Genomic DNA, 23,266 nt, shown 5'->3' with positions numbered 1-23,266 from the left:
TTAAAGGATGCTCTAATATATTTATTCCTCTTTTAGCCCACATATTTAATATTAGTTTGAAAAATGGTGAATTTCCCTCACTATGGAAACAAGCTGCAATTATTCCTATATTTAAAAACGGAAAAAGAAATGATGTCAGAAACTACAGACCTATCTCGATCCTAAATAACTTTTCAAAAATTTTTGAAACCATTATTCACAGACATATATCGTTTTATGTGAAAAACAAGCTCAATTCTTCACAACATGGATTTACTAAAACTAAATCCACTGTCACTAACCTGGTCACATATCTAAATCAAATTGTACCAATAATTGAAACGCAGGGACAAACTGATTCAATATATTTTGATTTCAGCAAAGCTTTTGATGTAGTTCCGCACTATATCCTTCTTCATAAGTTAGGAAATATTGGCCTTTCTGTAAGCTACGTAAAGTGGTTCGAAAATTATTTAAGTAATAGAAATTCATGTGTAAGACTGTTTAATATACACTCTTATTCTTATAATATAAATTGCGGAGTCCCGCAGGGATCTACTTTAGGACCTCTCCTATTTATTATATTCATAGATGATATATGTAAAAGAATAAGTTCTGTTTATTATTTGCAGACGATTTAAAAATTTTTCGTACAATCAAAAGTAGTACTGACTGTCAATCACTTCAATGTCGCTAAATGGTCGGAAGACAATGGTATGAAAATTAACGTATCCAAAACTAATGTAATAACTAGACATCGGATTTTTAGGCACTAAAAATTGCAGTTTTAGGCGCCTAAAATAAGCTCAAAATTTGTAAAATTAGGCTCTATTTTGATGAAAATAGGCATTTTAGGCACACCAAGGTATCATACTTATTTCTTTCACTGAAATTTTTAGTTATACACTAAAATACGCACAAAAAAGTATGTTTAAACATTAAAAAAGAATACTATATTATATTTATAAACAGAGCTGCACAAATTTAATATATTGAAACTAATGAAATAATGATTATTGATATCAAGATTACTCATTTTAAGTTATTGAAATTCAGTTCCATGCTCAGACTTTATTATAATTATCTGCACAGTACACCACCAGAATTTTTTCTAAATTCTCCACAGTTAACCTTTGCCTTTTGTCACTGAGAATCATTTTGAAAGCAGAAAAACTTCTTTCAACCGAAACTGATGTGAGAGGCGCAAATTTTAAATTAGGTACAATAGAAACATCAATACTTACTGGAACATTTACACTTTCCCCCGATATCACTCTTGATACTTTTTCCAACAATGAAAATCCTACATTCTTATTTAATACGTTGTCCCACTTATTTTTAACTTTTTTCCCAGTTTCGCCCAAAGCAGAATGTATGTTCACTTGAACTTCCTTTACTATTGCTATTTGGCTACAAAGAGATTGTTTTTCACGTTCTAATTGTTCAATGCTTGCAGGTATGAAAGAAAAGTTTGATGTTATGTAGGCAATATTGTTTTTCACTCGTGAGTCATTCAGACAATCTTTCACTGCTTTCACACACGCTGCACTATCAGTTTCAGGTAATTTATCAATAACTGTGACCACTTCTTTAAAATACTTAGAATAATACACCACTGACTGAATCCAGGTTCCCCATCGTGTAACAACCGGCTGAGGTGGGAGTGGGATATCTGGAAAGTTCTCTCTGAATATTGAAATCCTGGATGGGGCTTTACAAAAACATATTTTTGTGTTAGAAATAAACGAATTGACAAGAGGAAATTCATTCCGGATTGTTTCAGAAACCCTGTGAAGGTCATGTGCTAGACAGGTTACATGCGTGAGGTTAGGATAAAATGTTTTAAGAAGTGGAGCTGCAGCAACCATGTATGAGGCAGCATCAGTACAAAACAACAGAACTTTAGAATCGTCTATATTACCTGAGCATAAAGACTGTAGGCCTTTATTTACAAAATAAGCAATGGCTTGGCTATTCACTTTCGAAAGTTCCTTAACACATACGAGGTGTGGAATCGAAGGTCCATCAGGACTAAGTTTTCCTACTACCATATTTGCTATACGAGTATACCTATTCATAGGATCTGAGGTTTCATCCACAGAGACCCATATGTAAAAATCACCTATATCCTCCCGAATGGAAGCTAAAGTTTCATTGTATATTCTGTCTAAGTAATTTTTTCTTAGGGTCGACTCAGATGGGATATTTTGTTTGCAGTATTTTTGTAAAAACTATCTTAAAACCGGATTTTCAATTGCATTCCGGGGAATGTTAGCAGCAACAAACGCTCTGGTTAAATCAGCATAGAAATTGCTGCTGAGATTGGATGAAGTAGGCTGTGTTAGTAAAGTTTGTTGCAGTTGATTTTTCTGCAGAGCTTTAGCCTTATGAGCCGCTCCTTGCACATGCTGCTTTAGGTGGCACTTCTTTTCTTGCGAAATCTAAAAATGTAAAGTAAACTGAATTAAAATAAAATCCTAATTGTTGTATTGCCGTATTTCTATCACAAAGTTAGTGGGTTCGAACAATCAAAATTTTAATGACCTGCAAATATTTTAACTATCGGAATTTAAAAGGTTAAAGTTTAGTGGTCTTAAAAAGAATTATACCTCAGGATAGCTCAGTCAGTGTATAAATATTATAGGCCTACTGATTAAAATTAATAGAATTTATATATTTCAACTATTGTTACATACCTGTTTGCTACAAATCTTGCAGAATATTATTTTTCCATCATAAGTGAATTCTGAATATTCTGTTAGCCATTGCCGGATCAATGTAGATTTTGCACTTATATTTTTTCGGCATTATCGCGTTAAACTTCACAGGAAAACGTCCTACCGCTCAAAACTTCTCGACACAAATAAGGTGGGGGAAAGAGCAACTGTTAACGAGCATTCAAATGAACCGTTGTTATTGAGATTCAATTGGACAAAAATACAAAGTTCCACTTATTGTTGCATTTCCTGGTAGTGTTAACACTAGGAGGGCCATTCTTTTAAATATTTTGTAACGGTTTACCCTACTAATTCGCAGTTTTACGACTTTTCATAAATATTTCAAAAACACTCTTTCTCCAAAAATTGTGATTTTATGACACTCTGAAGGGCAGTACAGCTAATCGGTTTCAGACCGAAAACAGTCATTTTTATAGTATAGTATATCTCTGAATCGGTAGCAGCACATGTTGTGATCGTTGCCTGCTTCAAAACTAAGGTTGGTTCTTTGTCGGCATTTATGCCTCCAAACATGCTAAATTCGGTGAAGTCTATTGCGAGTATTGTGAGATTCAAAACATTTTGTTTCCTTTATCAGTGGTTTCATGGCCGGTGTGAAGCAAACTTTCCACTTTTTAAATGCCTTAAATTTCGCAGTGAATGCATGTATAAATTATAAAAAGTAAGAGTAAAATGCGAAACTTTACAGTGAGTTAGGCATTTTTAGGCGAATATTAACAAATTAGGCTCTAATAACCGTTTTAGGGAGTTTTAGGGCACTATAAAACTCTTTGAATACCTTTCAATTTCCATGAAACACAAATATTAATAATTATTTTTACTTTTCTCCTAAAGAAACAAAATAGGCATTTGCCCTAGAATCCGATGTCTGGTAATAACCTTTTCTAGAAAAACGTCTTCACTGAAATTTAATTATTATCTAAATAATGTACTAATTAACAGAACGGATTGCGTAAAAGATTTGGGAATATTCTTTGACAGTAAATTGTATTTTCATAGTCACGTTGATTACATTTACAATCACGCAATCAGAATGCTAGGAATAATACGATCAATAACTTATTCTTTTTCCAAGCCCGATTCTCTTTTAATGCTATACTATACATTGGTGCGATCGAAACTCGAATATGCATCTGTAGTTTGGAACTCGATTACAACTACGGACTCGGCTAAATTAGAAAATATACAAAGAAAATTTATATCCTTATGTTCATTCAGATTTTTGCCCATTAATTCCGGGTATAGTTATGAGAGAAAATGTGAATATTTTAATTGTCAAAATCTATATGCTAGACGCCATGAGCTAGATTATCTGTTCTTTTGTAAAGTCCTCAAAGGTGATATATCCTGTGACTCTTTCTTAAACAATATTACCTTACGTATTCCAACAAAAGATATGAGAGCCCACAAACTTTTCTATATTAGAAATTCGAAATTTCTTTCACCAGTCTCCAGATGCATTAAAAATGCCAACATGCATGGCTGCGAATTCGATCCCTTCAATGTATAGACTTTGTTTGCTCTTGGCAACGATTTATCATTTATGTATTATTTTAGGCATTATACTCAATTAACATTGTCTCATAGTATTCTTAGTTATCCATTCATCGTCATTATTGTAATTAATTGTAATTATATTTATGTGTAACAATTATTTTTGTTTTATGTTTTTTGTTATATTTGTGCTGAACTGTAATTGGCCACTGGCTGTTGTACAGCACATTAAATAAATAAATAAATAAATAAATAAATAAATAAAAATAAATTATTATTATTATTATTATTATTATTATTATTATTATTATTATTATTATTATTAAACGAGCTATTGGAACATTATATTGATTACTATGGATTAGGTCTAGTAACATTTCGGTTAATACAAAGGAAATAATTTTATAAAACAATACTAGAGAGTATACTGTAATTCTCTATGGGTCAGAAACTTTGACAGTAGAGTCCGCGTCACCGTTTTTGGCATGTGAAGTAAGTAATGGCAACGTTAAGTGCGAGTGTTTTACATTTGCCACAGTCAGTCTGACAACTGTGTTTGGCAAATGGCTGATGTGGCGTGTATAGGAAGTGGTACCATTCTCAGCTGCACCAGTAACATGGTCACAAACTGGGCACTATATATCTAGGACACACGTCAAAAACGCTGGCGTTAGCTGTAAATAGAGTACTACAAGGAAAATTAAGAGCCATTCAAATGGAATTCTTGAGGAGATCACTTAGGTCAAGAAGAGAAAAGATAAAGACTACAACTAATAAGGCAGATTATGAATGTAGAGAGAGGCATCATAAAGTTATAAATGAAAGAAGATTACAATGGCATGGGCATGTTAAAGGATGATGGAATTTCAAAGGAACTCATGCGATGGGAATCAGAAGAAATGAATAGGAAACAAAACCTAATGAAAATTGGATGGACAGAATAAGAAGAAATATGCAACTGAAACAACTGCAAGATACACATACATTAGATTGGGAACAATGGAGGAAAAAAATTAAATCAACAACATGATAGTTTGGTTGAGGGGAAAACTATAGTATTGGAGTAAGTCTTATAATACAGAGAGATGATGATGATGATGATTATTATTATTATTATTATTATTATTATTATTATTATTATTATTATTATTTAGAGAAGTGTTAGGACTATCGACCATCCCCTCTAATTTACATTTCACATCATTTGTAAAGATTTCTAGACACACGCTGAATTTCGTGTCTATCGCTAGAACTGCACCTAGGAAAAGGGTCTTATAAGGCTTTAGTTTAAACATTTTCTTCGCTTTCGAAGATTATTTTATTGGATAAACATGTCGTTCAGATAAATTATCAGCGATTTCCAGGGAGACTGTTGTAATCTGTAGCATTGTCACAGAGTTTTCTTCGGTTGAAGCGCAATTTCTGAGACTTTTTTATTTGAAGGTGAGCAAGTTTCTCGCAATTTTCCACTAAATTCTGATTCGTAGAATCAAAATATAGCACGACACATAATGTACGATTACCTCGTCCTATAGCATACAGATCTTGCCTGTTATAATGTGCCCTGCATTTCTACGAACTAAATTAAACTACACTGAATGGAAATCAGTTAATGTCCTAACATTAACGTCCCTTCAGCCTATGTAATATCTCCGTACGGTATTACGCAACACAAAGCGTTGCCACAGTCCATTCAGGGGAAATGTACGAAGTATTTCCACGGCAGTCGCGTTCGATCTACTGTATGAAGGAATTTACCTCAAAGAAACCTGGTTCCTGGTGAACGCTCCGTATAAAGCCGTGGTGTCCCGTAATCAGCAAGGCAAGTTATAATTTTGAAGATATTCGATACGCCGCGTGCTATGCTGTACTATACAGCATGTAAATGTAGGCTACGACTATTCAGCGCGCAGGCAAGGATGTAGAAAGTGTTACAGAAAGGGGTGGCAGTTTTAGGAAAATTATAATCACACAAATTAGACAATTTATGTGATAAGTGCCTGAGATACGTCATACTTACTTAAAAATGACTTTTAAAGAACCCGCAAGTTCACTGCCCCCCTTACATAAGCCCGCCATCGGTCCCTATCCGGAGCAAGATTAATCCACTCTCTATCATCATATCCCACCTAACTTAAATCTATTTAATATTATTTCTCCACCTACGTCTCGGTCTCTCCAAAGGTATTTTCCCTCCAGCCTCCCAACTAACACTCTATATGCATTTCTGGATTCGCCCATACGTGCCCTGCCCATCTCAAACGTCTGTATTTAAAGTTCCTAATTATGTCAGGTGAAGAATATAACGCGTGCAGTTCTGCGTTGTGTAACTTTCTCCATTCTCCTTTAACTCCATCCCTCTTAGTCTTAAATATTTTCCTAAGAACATTATTTTCAAACACCCTTAATCTCTGTTCCTCTCTCAAAGTGAGAGTACAAGTTTCACAACCATACAGAACAACCGGTAATGTAATTATTTTATAAATTCTAACTTTCAGATTTTTTGACAGCAGACTAGATGATAAAAGCTTCTCAACCGAATAATAATAGGCATTTCCCATATTTATTCTGCATTTATTTCCTCCCGGGTGTCATTTATATTTGTTACTGTTGCTCCAAGATATTTGAAATGTTCCACCTCGTCGAAGGATAAATCTCCAATTTTTATATTTCCATTTCGTACAATATTCTGGTCACGAGACTTAATCATATACTTTGTCTTTTCGGGATTTACTTCCAAACCTATCACTTTACTTGCTTCAAGTAATATTTCCGTGTTTTCCCTAATCGTTTGTGGATTTTCTCCTAAAATATTCACGTCATCCGCATATACAAGAAGCTGATATAACCCGTTCAATTCCAAACCATCTCTGTTATCCTGAACTTTCCTAATAGCATATTCTAGTGCGAAGTTGAAAAGTAAAAGCAATAGTTCATCTCCTTGCTTTAGCCCGCAGTGAATTGGAAAAGCATCAGAAAGAAGCTGGCCTATACGGGCTGTGCTGTAAGTTTCATACGTCATATACAATAATAATCATCAGCAGTAAATAAATTGTAAAAATATATGTAACAACTTCTACAAAAAGCAAAAGATTAAAGCACAAATATTATTTGCATATTGAAATATTTGTGATATAGAATTATGTCTTTATAATTATTTATTTATAAATTAACAGTACTTCACGTGAAATTATATAGTATATTATTCTGAGGGGAAACAGTGTGTACTGTACTTGAATTATATTGTGTCACGAAGCACTGAAAGAAAGAAACAAATACTGGTATGTAAATAGACATATGAAACGAAAAAAAAAAAAAAAAAAAAAACTTTAAAAGTAACTACTTTCTCAGCTTTCATTTCATTGCTCATCTATTGCAATTGCAATGTGTATAATGCCAAAACACATTTTCTTAAATTACAAGAGTTCATTTTTCTCACTTGAAGGACTTGCTGCAGACGTTTGACTTCATATTGATATTACGTTAGTAGTTGCAATCCTTAAAACTGAACATAAATTACAGTCAGTCGACTCCTTAGCCTAGATTAGTTAAGTGTCATGGAAGAAAAAAGGTATTCACACCTATATGTAGGCCTACTGCCGAACATTGATATTATATCTGAAACAAAATTTTATTTTAGTATTTCAAATAAAAAGGAAAAATTGAAGTAATTGAGGATATTGTGATGACTTCAACGCTCTTAACCAGGGCTGGGCAGCAAGAGCAGATTCTACTCTCTCACGGGAAGTCATATGATTCTCTTCATCCCCTTTCTTCTCCGCCGAACACCGCGCAGCGTTGATTCAGTGACGGATGAATATTAAGCGCCCCCGTTTAGAGTCTAGATCCGCTCTCGACGCCCAGCCCTGCTGTTAACTTTATTAGCACGAGGTCGAGTGATGTACTGTAGGAAGGTTTGAAAGCGTGCTGTTGCTGGAACGAAATTGGAGCGCAGCACGTAATAGAAAGGGATGACATCGCTGGTATAAGGGAATCTTACTCACAGTTGCTTTTTTCACCACAAATCTCACACAATTACTTCAGAATAAATCTCTGGTGTTGTTTGGTGAGAAATCGTCAAATAATGGAACAGTGGTGCGATAAAAATGGTAGGGAATCCGAAATAGTAGGAGAACCTCTGCCTCACATCCCGCTCTGTTACGCACAAATCTTAAAATACTTGCACGATATTAAATTAACATTAAAAATCATTGGCTAATTAAGTTATGGCTGACCGCTGTATGATGTAAATGATTCTGCTCTTGCATGTGAACTACTAAATGTGAATATCTAAATGTTTATATTCTTTCACCAATTCCAGCAACTGCGGAAGTTGGATTTCAGCTATCAGAAATGTGATCTAATACTCGTGAATAGGTGCGTGATGGTCAGAGGAAGCAAACTGCAAGGCTGTCGTTGGTTAGGAATAATTACTGTTAGGCAGGTCCAGTCCGTCAGAACTGCTCTACAATGGCGTCAGTGTCGTTGATAGCTGTACTCATCCTGGTCATCATCTTTGAGTGTACAACAGCCGAAGAAGAAGAAGAGCCGCCTGTCGTTAAAATTGAACAGGGAACTCTCAAAGGACTCAATGGGTTTTCTATCAGGGAGAAACCGTTTCTAGCTTTCTTGGGCATCCCTTATGCCAAACCCCCAGTTGGAGATTTGAGGTTTAAGGTAGGCCTATAGCTCATAGTCTTTCCTAACTTTTATTTAACATATCTGTAAAACAGCCGTGGCGAAAATGTGATCGTGCGCCGAGTCACTGTGTAACCTGCAACGTGCATAGCACCTATGGAGGGAGGCGAACACTCGAAGGGGAGTGAAGTAACTGTCTGACTTATTAACGGATTTCATTTTCCTTACGTCAAGCACTTAAATATAATTTTATACAGTATAAGGTTACAAACTTGGGGCGGTTATTCAGGTGAAGTGGGTGAAGTACCACTTCACCTATTTACGTGTAAAACACAATTTTATCTCGTATTAATAATTAATTCTACTTACTACTGATACTGTATTTCTAAAATAAAATAAAAAATTTCTTTTCAGTCGTTATGAACAGAATTTAGTTGTATAAATAGTACCTGTAACCGTCCGCTGAATAGAATAATGTCAACTGTTACGAGCGCCGAGCGGTGCCTGTTGGAACTTACAATACTGTACAGGTGAAATTATTTGGGCTCCCATTCTCATACAGCACTTGGTTTCCATGGTAACGTGACGTCACGCACTAAAGAAAGAGTGTATGAGTGAAGTGCGTTTCAGAGTCTTTCAGTTACGGAGAACTGTCAAGACTTCTAGGTAGAGTAACCAGTTTGCAGATCTAATAGTACTAATAATAGAGAAGAGTTGAAGCTATTTTATAGTCTCCAAGGCCGGGGGCTATTGTTTAAGGGCTGTGAAATTTTACAGTATATTCTACCTGACTCGAGAATAGTACCCGCATTCCCTGTTTCCAAGCAGCCACCCCTGCAGTGGTAAATTAGCTAGCTCTATGTTATATATTATTTTTAATGTACCGAAGTACATATGATATTTCCATGCAGATATTCTGCGTCATCATACGATGAAAGAGTAATGGAACGGAGAAAAATTCTCTCCGGCGCCGGGATTTGAACCCGGGTTTTCAGCTCTACGTGCTGACGCTTTATCCACTAAGCCACACCGGGTTCCACCCCGGCGTCGGAAGAATCGTCTCCGTGTGGCTTAGTGGATAAAGCGTCAGCACGTAAAGCTGAAAACCCGGGTTCAAATCCCGGCGCCGGAGAGAATTTTTCTCCGTTCCATTACTCTTTCATCGTAGCTCTATGTAATTTTATCAGGAATAACCCCACATACATTCGGAAAGATTAAAAGTTGTTTTCCATGGCGTGTATTATTTTCTTCTCATGAGCTCATGACTTTGCCAGTTTTGTTCCAGCTCTTGTATCTGAAAGTTTAACGCGCGCGTAAATGTACACATGTAGTTTAATATTGTGTACCTATATATTAACTTATTATTTAATGTATTTAGAGTATATTAATGATAAGTGTATATAGTGTATTAATTCTACATCATAGTGTATATTATAAGTTTAATCACTATAATGCTATTATACAGATACTTAGGTACCAGTACATAAACAATGTTGATAAATGAGTGTGAAATATGTATCCCGAAAATGACATGGTTTGTAATTTATTAAAAATGCTGTTTTGTAGACTTAAATATGAAGATAAAAAAGATGTTTTAAATTCTGGACGACCTACAGTTCCATTTGTTATTTGTTTTAAAAAGTGCTAAGAAAATATAGAAGTTGTATAAAATAACTTAAAAAAAATTCTTCCGATGAGAGAAGCTTTTCTGTTTTAAATGATTGAAAATTTCACTCTGAATGCTACATCACAGGAGAGACTTTCATCATTAGCCCTATAGGTTTGCTTAGAGATATACTGTCCACCCTCAGTTAAACTCAGACATCATCGACAGGTTTCCTGCTTTAAAATATAGGAGGATTGACTTGGTATGCAAAAAAATTGGGAGTCCTGAAATAAATTAATTTTCCTGTTTGCATGTCTTCTACAGCTATTAAAATTGTGCGTAGTTTACGAATAGTAGGCCTACTCATATATTGGTAAAACTGTTCATGCATTTGTGTATGTGAACAGCACTTCACCTTTTTTTTACGGCGAGCCGCTACTGTTACAAACTAATGTTTAGTACGTGTAACGAAGAAAGAAATGAATAAGAAAACATAGGAACATTATCACAACCTAAAATTAACTGTCTTCAGAATGTCTCTGCGACAGAGTTTCAAAATCAGGAATTATGTCACTTACTGCCAGTCGTAGTTGAACACGAAGGTATTTGTCTGTCATTCGTGATCTAAATTTGGTTTTTACTATTTTCATTGTTGAAAATAATTTTTCACAAACGTAAGTTGTAGCGAACATCACTTCAACAGAGCAAGGGAAAGAACGAAGCTTCGGATATTTACTTTTTGGCAAAGATTTGAAAAGTTCAACATTTGTCAAGTCCTTACATCTAGCTTTCATTTCTTTCATTTCTGCTGAAAAAGGATCGACGTATAGAGATAATAATAATAATAATAATAATAATAATAATAATAACAAGAGTAGGCCTAATAATAATAGGCTAGTAATAATAATAATAACACTTAACCTTTTAATATTTCATGAGTAACATAATGTAGTATAATGCCGTTTTATGTTATATAACCGTTTTCCTCGTAATACTCGTAAACGAATCACATATTGGCAGCAACAAAATGCGTCCTTCCATCCTACTTGAAACTTTCGTTTTTATAGAGGTACATGGTTTCGAGAGAGACATTGCGACGATACGCTACTCGCAAGTAAGAAACAAATACAAATGGAACGGAGTTTGACTCCAGTGAGTGAGAGGGTGGGGGTTGTGGCAAGTAGGGAGCAAGAGAAATGCATAGCTATCATTGCGAGCCACAATGTGCCCGCGAGTCACATTTTCGCCACGGCTGCTTTGAAATGATGAGACATAAAAAATTATTACTTTTTATTACTCACATAGGATTATACAGGTGACATTTCAGATACGTAGAATATGGTTTCGTAATTCTCCAGAAAATCTACACCGAAAGACATACCTTTTTTTTCATTTTGCTTTTCAAGCTTCTGTGAGATGAACATAGTGATAAACAAGAGGATTTACTCAGCAGCCACAAATACTTTCAAGTACAAATCGTTTGAAACTTAGGCATATATTTTAATTCACTGTTATGCCCCGTGGTCTACTATCTTGTAACCAGTATAACACTCGAGAATGTCCAGGACACAATACTGGGGAAAAGGACCATTTCCCTAGTAATTCGTCCTGGACCTATCACATGTTATGTTGGAATTAGTGGAGGAAAGAGGTAGATTCTCCAGAAAAGTTACACTAAAAGAAAAACATCTCCGCTCCCCCCCTCTACTAATTACCAACTTAACATGCGACAGATGAAGGATGAATTACTATGGAAATTGTACCTTTCCAAAGTATTTTAATCTGGACCTCTCGTGTGTTATATTTGTAACACGTAGTGCTTACAGGTAAGTATCAAACGATTTTCATGTTCAAAGTATCTGTAGCTGTAAACTAAAACTACTTGTTTATCACTATATACAACTCACAGAAGCCAGTGAAGGCACAGGTCTGTTTGGAAACTTTATTCTAAATTTTCGTCTTGTTTTCGCACACGACCTTCTGTCTTTTATTTACGTATCGTACATATAAACAGATTCACGCAATGAGAATTTGTTGCTAGGCATTACCTAAATACACAATAATCACTAAACTTTATACACTAACGTTGTACATTTGAATAATTGAGAATTTCGTAACACGACTTCTAAGCGCACTGAATACCATATGATTGCTGGAGGTCGATTGTCCGGGAGAAACGGTTACGCGCACGTCGGAAACCACGCAGGGCGCGGGCGGACGCTGTTTTCTGGGACCATTGATAATAATGGTTCTGTACCTATATGTTATGCATGAATGCACTGTTGCAAGACTGAAACGTGGAAACGGTTCTCAGCCGAATCGGTAGCACAACATGTGAGGATTTGTTAAGAAATAGTCAGTTGTTTCCATGATGAACACAAAATAAAGTAAATCACACATCTAATAAGCAGCTTTATAATTTAAACCATGAAATGATTTATACAGTAGTCACTTTTTAAATTTCAAATATCTGAACTGGAAGCAAAAATGTGAGCAAACTTAAAAAGGACACAAATTACAGAAACTCTTCTCTGAAAAAGAAATAAAAAAGTCTCTTCTCTATAAGAAAATATCTCTACAAGAAACTACCTCTAATAATAGATAACATATCCATGTATACAGAAGAATTAAATAATAATGTTACACTTCTATCTCAAGTTTACCATTCAGAAGAGTTCACGATCTTTTTCTACAACATCTTTACACTACCTAATATGGTATGTTTTATAATGGTGCTATAAATGAAGTTTTATAAGAATGGTACTAACTTTTCCAGATAGTCAATTCTGTGACCTACTTTCTACCTGCGAAAATAAATGATCACTATCTCTGAAAATAAATGATTACCTATTTTCTCACTGAGGTTCCAATTGAGATCCTTAGCTTCGTTTAATAGCCTATCACTCGTGCTAGCCATACTGTAACTAACTCACAAAAGCTCTTTATACACAGCATTGTTTGATTAGGTACTTTATTTCGCTTTTTAAGTACTGCAATCAATATAAGTTGTTGATCTAATGATCACTGGCTTCAGCGAGACAAAGTCATGAGAGGGTATAGAGGTTACACGATCTTCACAATTGACAAGAGTGAATGCACTCAGTCACAAATGCAGAAGAAAGTCCACCTCTGATGTATAGAGTATTTATACCTACGTGTGTCTTTTGAAAATTTAATTTGTAGCTACAAAAGAACAAAATAATCTTCCTAGAAAAAAGGTATATCTGCCATTAAAAATATCTTATTTTATATACTGCGTATAGATCTATTCATCATGATGGTCTACAGTTGTTTCATACTTTTAAGCATTAATTTTTTCTTATATTCAAAGGATCCACAACCACCGGAACCTTGGGAAGGAATACGTGAGGCATTCGAAGAAGGAGAAATATGTCCCCAGGTAGGATTGTTATCTGGAAAAACGGAAGGTGACGAGGGCTGTCTGTTCCTTAACGTCTTCACAAACAAGGTAAATGCCATTTAAGCCGTATCCATTATCTTACTACAGTTCACGTTTAATATTCCATAGAATCCACTGTCACTTGTTTGGAATTTCCTCTGTTAATAATATGTCTTGTGTTATCTTCTGTGCACACCGGAGACTTGTCATGCCAAACCAACAGGAGACTCACTTTGTTTCATTTGTCGTCCGATTGAGAAAAGTCAAACACGGGTGTGTGCTATAATCTATCTTGTTCTGTGCAAGAAATTACGAACTCTTTGAAAAAATAAATTTTAAGAGAAACTTAAGAGTTTCAATACCGATAACTACCTATTTCGCTCATACACCAATTCACCAACAGAGTGTAAAGATCCGTTAAATTTCAATGAGAGTCGTCAATCATTACGAAATAATAAAACTGTCCAATTTATATTGCCACGCTTTTGTCATGTCGCGTTGATGAATCGCAGGTTTTTTCTGAGTAGTACACTAACAAGGGATGTACTTGACTTCGAACGCTCAGAACCGCACAAAAACGAACTTATAATATAAATCATTCATCACTAAAACAGTGGTATGAGCAATTTACATGCAAAACTGATCTCTTATGACGAGAGAATTTGAATTATATTATTATTATCATTATTATTATTATTATTATTATTATTATTATTATTATCTTATTTATATTTTTATCATTACATTGTTTTCTGTATTGTTGTTATTTATAATATTTGCTACGTATTTTATACTGGTTGAGTGGCAGAGAAAACCTAAGGCCTTAACTCTGCCAGTAAAATTAAATCAATTAAATGAATGAATAAATAATTTAAAATTGTAGGAAAGGCCATCGTAGGATCATTCTTCATGACTAGAGTGCATTGTAAGAAGTCTGCTAGGTCTATTTTTGAGTACACACAAGTTCCACAATTTGGGACATCTGGCCGAAATCTACGGCTGATCACTAGGATCCAGAATACAAAGCAGAGGTTAGATTAAAAATGCAATATGACTGCGGAGAGAATACGGAACAATGATAAATTTAAAAATAAAGTACAATTTGATTTCGGAGAAACATGAGATGAAAATACATTGAAGAGTAATGAAATGAAGTAAAAAAATTACATAGTATTATACAAGTGATTGTGTAAAATGGATAATGAATCTCTCAATACCGTTAGACAAATTTTGTTAATGTCAACTACATCACAAACAAGACGCAAACAGCGTATTCAGAATCTATGACAATGTGCACCAGTGTGTCATGGTGGTGTGTTCTGCTGTGTTTGTAATTAGCACAACATAAGAAAAAAAAATATGTTAATGGCGTATGAACGAACATGTCAACGGACCAGTTATTACTACTGGTTTAAGAAATAAATTGTTTGTGCTCTCTGTTCTTTCGAGATCACACTAAGAAAATTTCGCAAAATCTTGCTAACATAGTACATACAACTCCTACAGCTGCTATGATAGCCATTTAACCTTCCAGAAGTTTAGTTCTTATTTCGCTGCAGAGTGACGTCATTGATGTCCACCGGTCGGGTGAGATTCGGAATACACTGAAACGTTCCCTAATAGTACCTGAGTCGCGAGCGAAACATGACGTCACGACAATATAGTCTATGAACAACTAACCTTATCTCGTAAGCCCTGTGACAAAAAACGGTCAGTAATAATGAGTATCAAACCATAGTATTCATACAAATACCTACTTTGCATATCTGACTTGATTTAAAATGTTTAATGTAATGGCATGCCTTATTATTCTTGCGCACCCCTAAGCGGAAGAGTAGCCAAGTTTAGGTAGTTACCCTTGATGTATATACAAGAAGCTATGTCCGAAATATTGTGGTGGAAGTGAATTCGATCGTCCTTAACTCCCTACCCTTGTTCCCATGTCTAAACTAGATTGTTCTCTACGCATTTGTAAATAGACAAAATGTTTCATTCTTTTTTTTACGAATGCATATATATTACAATGTAAATAAATCAAATATCTTTTCCTGTAATAGTGAGCATAATTGAACATGCGCGTGCAAGGAGATGACTTCTCCAAAAGAGCAAGTTTTCAGGAAAAGGTTAAAACTGATTTGTAGTTATATGTCTCATTGCACAACTTCTTTATTACAGGATATCAATAGATAATGGTAATGCCTGCCTTTCTGAGGTATCAGAAGCAATGAATTTTATTTTCATTAAGTACAAATACTGGGTGAACAGTAAAGAGCAGAACAGGTTTCAGCCTCGCGCGGCCTTGAGTCCCCCACCTCCTCGCGCATAGCCGGCCGGCCCGCCGTGAGACCTATTCTGCTCTATACTGCTCATCCAGTACAAAACGTTTTGACCTTCTCCTGAAAACTTGTCCTTTTGGAGAAGTCACCTTTCTGCGTGAGCACATTCAATTAATATTATATTGTTAATTATTTTCTCGTTATTCTATTTTTGTAATAGTCGTTTTAAATATGACGCTATATATTCATATAAATTCCCCACAGCTCATAAAAAAGCTTTGTAGTATTACGCATGGTAAATTATTGATTGCATTGAATTTAATTACTATTCAGTTATATTTCACGTCTATTATAGAAAACTTACGCTTCTGTTTATAGCTACCCGCCAGCTCAAACGATCTAAAACCAGTGATGGTGTGGTTGCATGGCGGAGCTTTCGTGACGGGATCCAGCACTTCTATTATGTTTGGACCTGACCATCTCCTGACTGAAGACGTGGTTTTGGTTACAATCAACTATCGCCTTGGTATTTTAGGTAAAGTACTTTTAAAAGTGAAAATTTAATTTCCATTTTAGACCTAATTTCAAACTGTAGATATGGATTCTTATTAATTTCAGGTGTTTCCTATGTTCTATGAAAGGACTTCGGAGTCATGCATTTTAAATTTCGAATCCTACTGTAAATAATATTTAGACCAACATTATACAGAATGTAAGTCATACAGTTTAGATTTGGTTTTTCTGAACCGAGATTTTAGGCGCTCTTGTTTACTGCACATGCGCAGTACGTTGTATCTGGTACTTTGTAAAATTAGGTGGCCGATTTTTTTTTTCTGGGCCTGTACCCTTGATCACCCCTCCTTTCACATTTAGCGGTCGTGATTTTCTAAAAGTAATAAACATATTTTGCTCTCTATTTAATTTCTCTGATGATAACAATCAAAACAAAGCAATAGGCCTAACTACCAAAATGTGAATCGCAGTAACATCTGAATATCACTTCATGTCACAGCCATCAATATTCTCAGCAATTCTGCTTCCAGTACACACTGAAGGGAATTATTATTCTCGCGCGTGGCTTTCAACCGGGGCCTGTACGCTTGTTTTCGTCCAGCTTCTAACATATGTGGCCTTTCCTGAATCCTTGTACCCTTGGTCACATCTTTTAATGAATCTCGCCGGTCGCGGTGATATCTTGCATCAAATTTCTTGGGAATATTACAAATGTTCAATACCACTTTTTAAAAAATTGATCATGTAATACTTGTAATTTAAATCGCAAATAAATTATATTTTATTCTCTGATAGTGTGTTCTCTAACCTATAGACCGAGGTACTGGTTGTTTTCATATCTAAAGATACTGACACAATCGCTCTGACTCATACAGCAGCACCGCGACCAGATCGCTAAACACGACCATATTCGCCGCGTCCTCCCTCGCCCCTCACGAATCTGGTTCAACTGATTTATATACTGTAAAGCCTTGTTTTTTCTGAACCAACGCATGCGAGATGCGACGCCAGCCTCGCACAAATCCGGACTACACGAGAGATAGTGAGTGGTTTCTATAGTTGCGAGGTGCGCAGACCTCGCATCTCGCAGTTATAGAAACCACTCACTATCTCTCCTGTAGTCAGGATTTGTGCGAGGCGGGGCTTGCACCTCGTACGTCGCATGCGTCGGTTCAGAAAAACCAAGGCTATAGAAAGCGATATCTGTCCCGTATCCAACTGTAAGTAAATTATTTAATGTAGCTGTTATAGTTTCCGTACAGTAAGCGTTTCAAATTTTGCACTTTTTGGAACATCAGAAACTCCGTAAATATCCCTTCATCAGATCTCGGGAAAGGACTTTTTTTTTCTCTTGTACGAAAGAGGAACCCGAAGGCTTACACTGCAGCCTGAGGCTTATTCTGCGAATGATTGGGTAGCCGAACGGCCGCGCTCTTATACAATAACGTTCAAAGATATCTGACCAACGACTTTATGATTGTATAAGCGAACTTTCTAACCACGGGACAAGTCAGAACCAAAGATATAACAAATTGACAAACTTTGAAATAGTTCTGCTGGTGGCACCATTATTGAGGCGATTAAAAAATGTGCCGGGGGAAATGATAAAGTAGATTAAGCATAGTTTAAATTATTCTTATAATTGACAATATCAGCGGTTTGCAGCTAAACCCAGTGTTGTTTTACAATCTGCAAAGAGGAATGAAATATTGAATTCTATTTATGCAAGGTTGGAAACACTGACTGTTTTTGATAGACAGTATATAAGTACAGCACGTCGCACCGTGAACTTAACCTGGGCTGTGGGATGAATAATTATATGTGAATTAATCATGCGAAATGAGTCCGAGGTCCAACGCCGAAAGTTACCCAGCAATCCTCCTTCAATTGATAGAGGGAAAACTCCGGAAAACCTCAAACATTACTTGAACCCGGGCCCGCTCGTTTCACAGTCAGACGTGCTAAGAGTTACTCCATAGCAGTGGGCCGGGGAAGAACTTAGTCCTACTTCAAACTATCTCACCTTTTAGCACATAATCTTATTAACAATAAACTTTTTGGAATTGTTTTACCTTATTCATGAAGTTAAATTCTACAGAATCTTTACTCAACAAATAAAATGGTCTTTATGCCCATAATATACGTATAGACTGCTTCTACGTAATTCTTTCTTTTCTTTTTCCACAGTTTTCTCCATTTCTTCACCATCAGACTAGTCAGCACGGAGATTCAATTTTCTAACAAAGATTAAATAAATTATATTATAACTCACTATTTTTCACTTTAGACTTATCGTTACACAATACACTTCCTATATGTTATTTCAATTTATTATATAAAGTCAATGAAATCTTTCACAGACATATAAATTTGTTCTAATGTACGGTATGTAATTTATGCATTTTTCCCATAGCTATTTATTCCAATGTCTTTCTTCTCTTCCTGCACACTTTTCCATTTCTTTAGCATTAGAGCTTTTTCCTTTCAATTTCTTCACTATCACCTCACATCAATATGCTTGCATGTTCAACTTCGGATATTCCAATACACTGCAGAAGTATCTGTACAATAGTGTAGTCATTATTTTTCACATCTTTTGTCTCAAACATTCAACACTAGATACAAATCTTACTTTTCTTTTGGAAGAACATCACAATTTTTTGGAAATCAACATATAGTCCAATGTCTGCATCCATCCAAGTCCCTTCGTGCATATTGTTATTTTGTTTGTTTAAGAGAGTTCTTTACTTGATAGATTTTTCAATTCTACTAGTAAGTGCTTTTCAACTGCCTTAATTTAAAATTCATAAAACGCGAACATAGTATACTCGCGGACTTTATCTTCATGCTGTTCAACTTTCGACTTCACGGGGACTCAATCTGAATAGTGTCCGTAACTGAGAGGTAAATTAAGCCAAGAGGAATAGAAATTTTTCCGTGTCCATCTTGCAGATATTCCGCTTAAAAGAGGTACTTCAATATGGTATTCCCTATCTCTTTGGCCTGGCATTTTATAACTTAGCTCGTTGTTGAACGTATCAGCCTTTAAAAAGTGTTATAAAAAAAAGGATTCACTGTAAAATATGTCAGTATATGATTCCAGAACAATAAAAGAATCACCCACAACCATTAAACTAAAGTGTCTGTAGTCAACTTTTATTTCATCTGCTTCCCTTAGTATTCAAGGTCTTCTTTATCGAAGTCTGGAGATAATTCAAAACTCGGCGCATTTCAGGTCTTGATATATAAATTACTCTGCAAATTAATGCTTTTCTTAATTTTTAGTCTGGTTTATATCAAAAGAGCACACTTAGAAGTTTGTAAAATTTTGTAACAATACGTAAATTCAGTTTATATTAATTGTAAAGTATATTATTTTAGTAGCGTGAAAAAAAAATAGTATTCATGTTTTAGTGTAAATATAATAAGAAAAAACTGTTGGATATAATTTTGGTAGCACACATAGGCCTAGACTTTGTGTAGTATGCAATCTACATCTTGCGATTTATTAAAATTAATAAATAATAGAAAGAATTAATTGTCTTCTATTAATAAAATTGTATACGTATTGTCTTCAGGATTTTTAGCTCTTCCAGACATTGGAATTCACGGTAATTTCGGGATGAAAGACCAAGTGATGGCTCTTCGTTGGGTGAAGAAAAATATCGAGGCATTTGGAGGAGATCCTAATAGAGTGACCCTTTTTGGAAACTGTGCTGGAGCAGCCTCTGTCCAATACCATTTACTGTCACCTATGTCTACAGGTAATGATCGTTGACTCCGTACGTCACAGGGATATATAATATAATAAAGGAGTTCTGTGAAAGCTTTGAAGGCGTGTACAGAACACAAAGCAAAACTTTTTTATCTAACGCCAGATATTTAACTTATACACTTATCATTCATCAGTCATCACCGAAGAACAACTGGACAAATGGATAAACGCCATAACGTATGTTAAATTGTCATTCCAGGCAACACCTCAGTCATTCCAGCCATTTGAAATAGAGATCATGGATTTATTTCTGCCTGACACTACGTACAGACCCATATTTCCACAGGTTGTTAAAATTTACAGCGCTCAGTGATTTCTGGACTAAATGTACAAAGAGCCTATATTGTAAATTTGTTTTTAACTCTTGGAAAGTAAAGAAAAGACTACATTAATCAATTTAGACACATTTATAATGAACCTCTAGTGTTTTGTTTAATGTCTGTACACAAGATATCAAATTAATGGACTTAAGCGATCCCAACTATTTTGTATCTCCACGAAGTAGATAATGTTAAACAAATAAATCACTCAAGCGATACATAATTGAGGCGTTCTCTAGAACAAAAACGTAAGTACAAAATCTTGAATTTGAGGTACAGAGCATCAAACGTTTTATAATGTATTTTACGGAATATAATAGCTCTACCCCAAAATGAGAGAGCTCTAGAGGAAAAAAATGACATGTTCTCCAACTGGAGAATACGATAGTCATTACTGTCATTTAGTCATAACATGTGGACTAAAAATTCCCTTTACACTTACTTCTATGTGCTCTCACTTCGGAAATTTAATTATTATGCCACGAATTTTACATCGACTATATCTGGAAGAATATTATAGATTTATTAATTTGTCCTACAGAATGATATCTGTAATATTGACAATTTATATTTGAGGAGAAAAATTGGCTCCGGCGCCGGGGATCGAACCCGGGACCTTGGTTCTACGTACCAAGCGCCCTCTGACCACTGGGCTACGCCGAACTCAGCTACAAATCACTCAGCTGAGTGCGCTCCCAGTATAATGGCAGTTGACATTGGACATATGCGTCAACATATATGCTTAACTTGGAGTCAGGCCACAAAGGGAAATATTGAAGGAGGAGAATTCAATCCGGTGCTGTGGATTGAATTCGGCGTAGCTCAGTGGTCAGAGCGCTTGGTACGTAGAACCAAGGACCCGAGTTCGATCCCCGGCGCCGGAGCGAATTTTTCTCCTCATATATTAATTATATCTAGAAGTATTCATCACATACAACTTCAATCAATCAGGCGATTCTTTTGAACTTCCAAAAGAAGTGCAACAATAATTTTTAATTGTAGTTATCGTTCACCAAGTGAAATTAAGACTGAAGTTTCAGACTTCAATAAAAATTCTATGAAAGAAAAGTTCAATGAATAATGTCTTATCATCACCCTACTACAAAATTATGGGGATTAAATATATCCTCATTTCATATTCTCTATATAAGAAATAGGTTAGTGGCCACCTACAAGTCTGGATTATAACTTCCGAAAGTTCTAAAAATGAACTGCCTGAATTCGTCTATAGAGAGTTACGAGAATGTGGACTTTCGTTGCCATCAAATTGCACTGCAGAATGTAGACTTCGAGAAGATTAAATTTAATGGAAGAGTGTGTTTATATTGCAGGACTCTTCCACAGAGCCATCTCTCAGAGTGGATCCGCCCTCGACTACTGGGCCTATGCAGAGCCAGACTACCTGCGTGAAGCAGGATTCAAAGTCGGAGCCAAAATTGGATGTAGTGCTTCAACATCAAAAGAACTATTAGAGTGCTTCGAGAAGAAGACAGGAAGAGACTTCGTGAACATAATAGGACATGAGGTAAAGCTATTCTCTAAAAAATAGTTGCAACAAGACTTTCATCCATATTGATAATTCGGTATTAAGAAAATCGATCATTCTGGTCTTTGTTACTTATTTTATAATTTTCTCGATCATTTTTTTTACTTGTTAGGAGGGAGGGAGTGAACATCCCACGCACTACGACATGAGGTCTACTGTACACCCCCCGATATGAGATGAGTTGCGTGCCCACCGACCTAACCACTTGTTGAACCCCTTAACGACCGGTCCCTACAGCCAACAGAGTCCATGTACCACTCCTGCTTCGGCAACCCCCTCAAGGCTGCCTTAACGGTCCGAGGCAGAAGTCCTCCCCCCGAGGTCTGCCCCGGGTTCAGTTGCAGAAGCTATCCATCATTACTTGAATACAATCCACGGAGGCAGGCCGAGAGAGCCAGCAGCTTCGGAGGGCCGCATGTAGAGCGATCTGAAAACCAGAAGAAATAACGGGATGATGAATGAAAGGATGATAAGGAAGAAAGGAAGTGGCGAAGATGAGTGGAGTTCCAATCGCCTGATAAAGTTACCTGATATTCATTCATAGGAGTGAGGGAAAAACCCCGAAAAAACCTCGCCCAGGCAACTCGTCCCGACCGGGGATCGAACCCGGGCCCGCTGGGCTCGGAGTTATCCTCGCTAACCCCTCAGCCACAATGGTGGACTTTCTCGGTCATAAGTACCTTTCCATTTATAAACTTGTAGTGAAATTCGCTTATTGTAACATATCTATTTTATGATGAAGAAAGGACAGAACAGAGAAACATTCTCTGCGGCACCGGGATTCGAACCCGGGTTTTCGGCTCTACGTGCTTACGCTTTATCCACTAGTCCACACCGGATTTCAGTTCTGATGCCGGATCGAATCCCCTCAGTTTAAGTTCTACCTCTCAGTTTTCCCTTTGGTGGCCTAGCCTCATGTACTGTGTAACAGAATATGTGATAGTGGCACAATGTCCAACCTAGTTATACCACACAAAATTT

At 36.0% G+C, this 23,266-nt stretch overlaps 1 protein-coding gene across 1 annotated transcript in view; it reads left to right on the top strand.

Annotated features, from left to right (window-relative positions):
* Positions 1 to 8,650: 8,650 nt before the first annotated feature.
* The window catches only part of LOC138694615 (esterase FE4-like), a 29,752-nt gene continuing 15,136 nt past the window's right edge, over positions 8,651 to 23,266 (top strand). The window contains exons 1-5 of the mRNA XM_069818532.1: positions 8,651 to 8,888; positions 13,787 to 13,924; positions 16,510 to 16,666; positions 20,223 to 20,408; positions 22,071 to 22,264. Of these exons, the coding sequence (XP_069674633.1) occupies positions 8,682 to 8,888; positions 13,787 to 13,924; positions 16,510 to 16,666; positions 20,223 to 20,408; positions 22,071 to 22,264 (882 nt within the window). The 5' untranslated portion in view covers positions 8,651 to 8,681. The remainder of the gene's footprint in view (positions 8,889 to 13,786; positions 13,925 to 16,509; positions 16,667 to 20,222; positions 20,409 to 22,070; positions 22,265 to 23,266) is intronic.

The sequence above is a fragment of the Periplaneta americana genome, chromosome 2, assembly GCF_040183065.1.
Source record: "Periplaneta americana isolate PAMFEO1 chromosome 2, P.americana_PAMFEO1_priV1, whole genome shotgun sequence".
Lineage (NCBI taxonomy): Eukaryota > Metazoa > Arthropoda > Insecta > Blattodea > Blattidae > Periplaneta > Periplaneta americana.
This window is presented reverse-complemented; position numbering and strand designations above follow the sequence as displayed.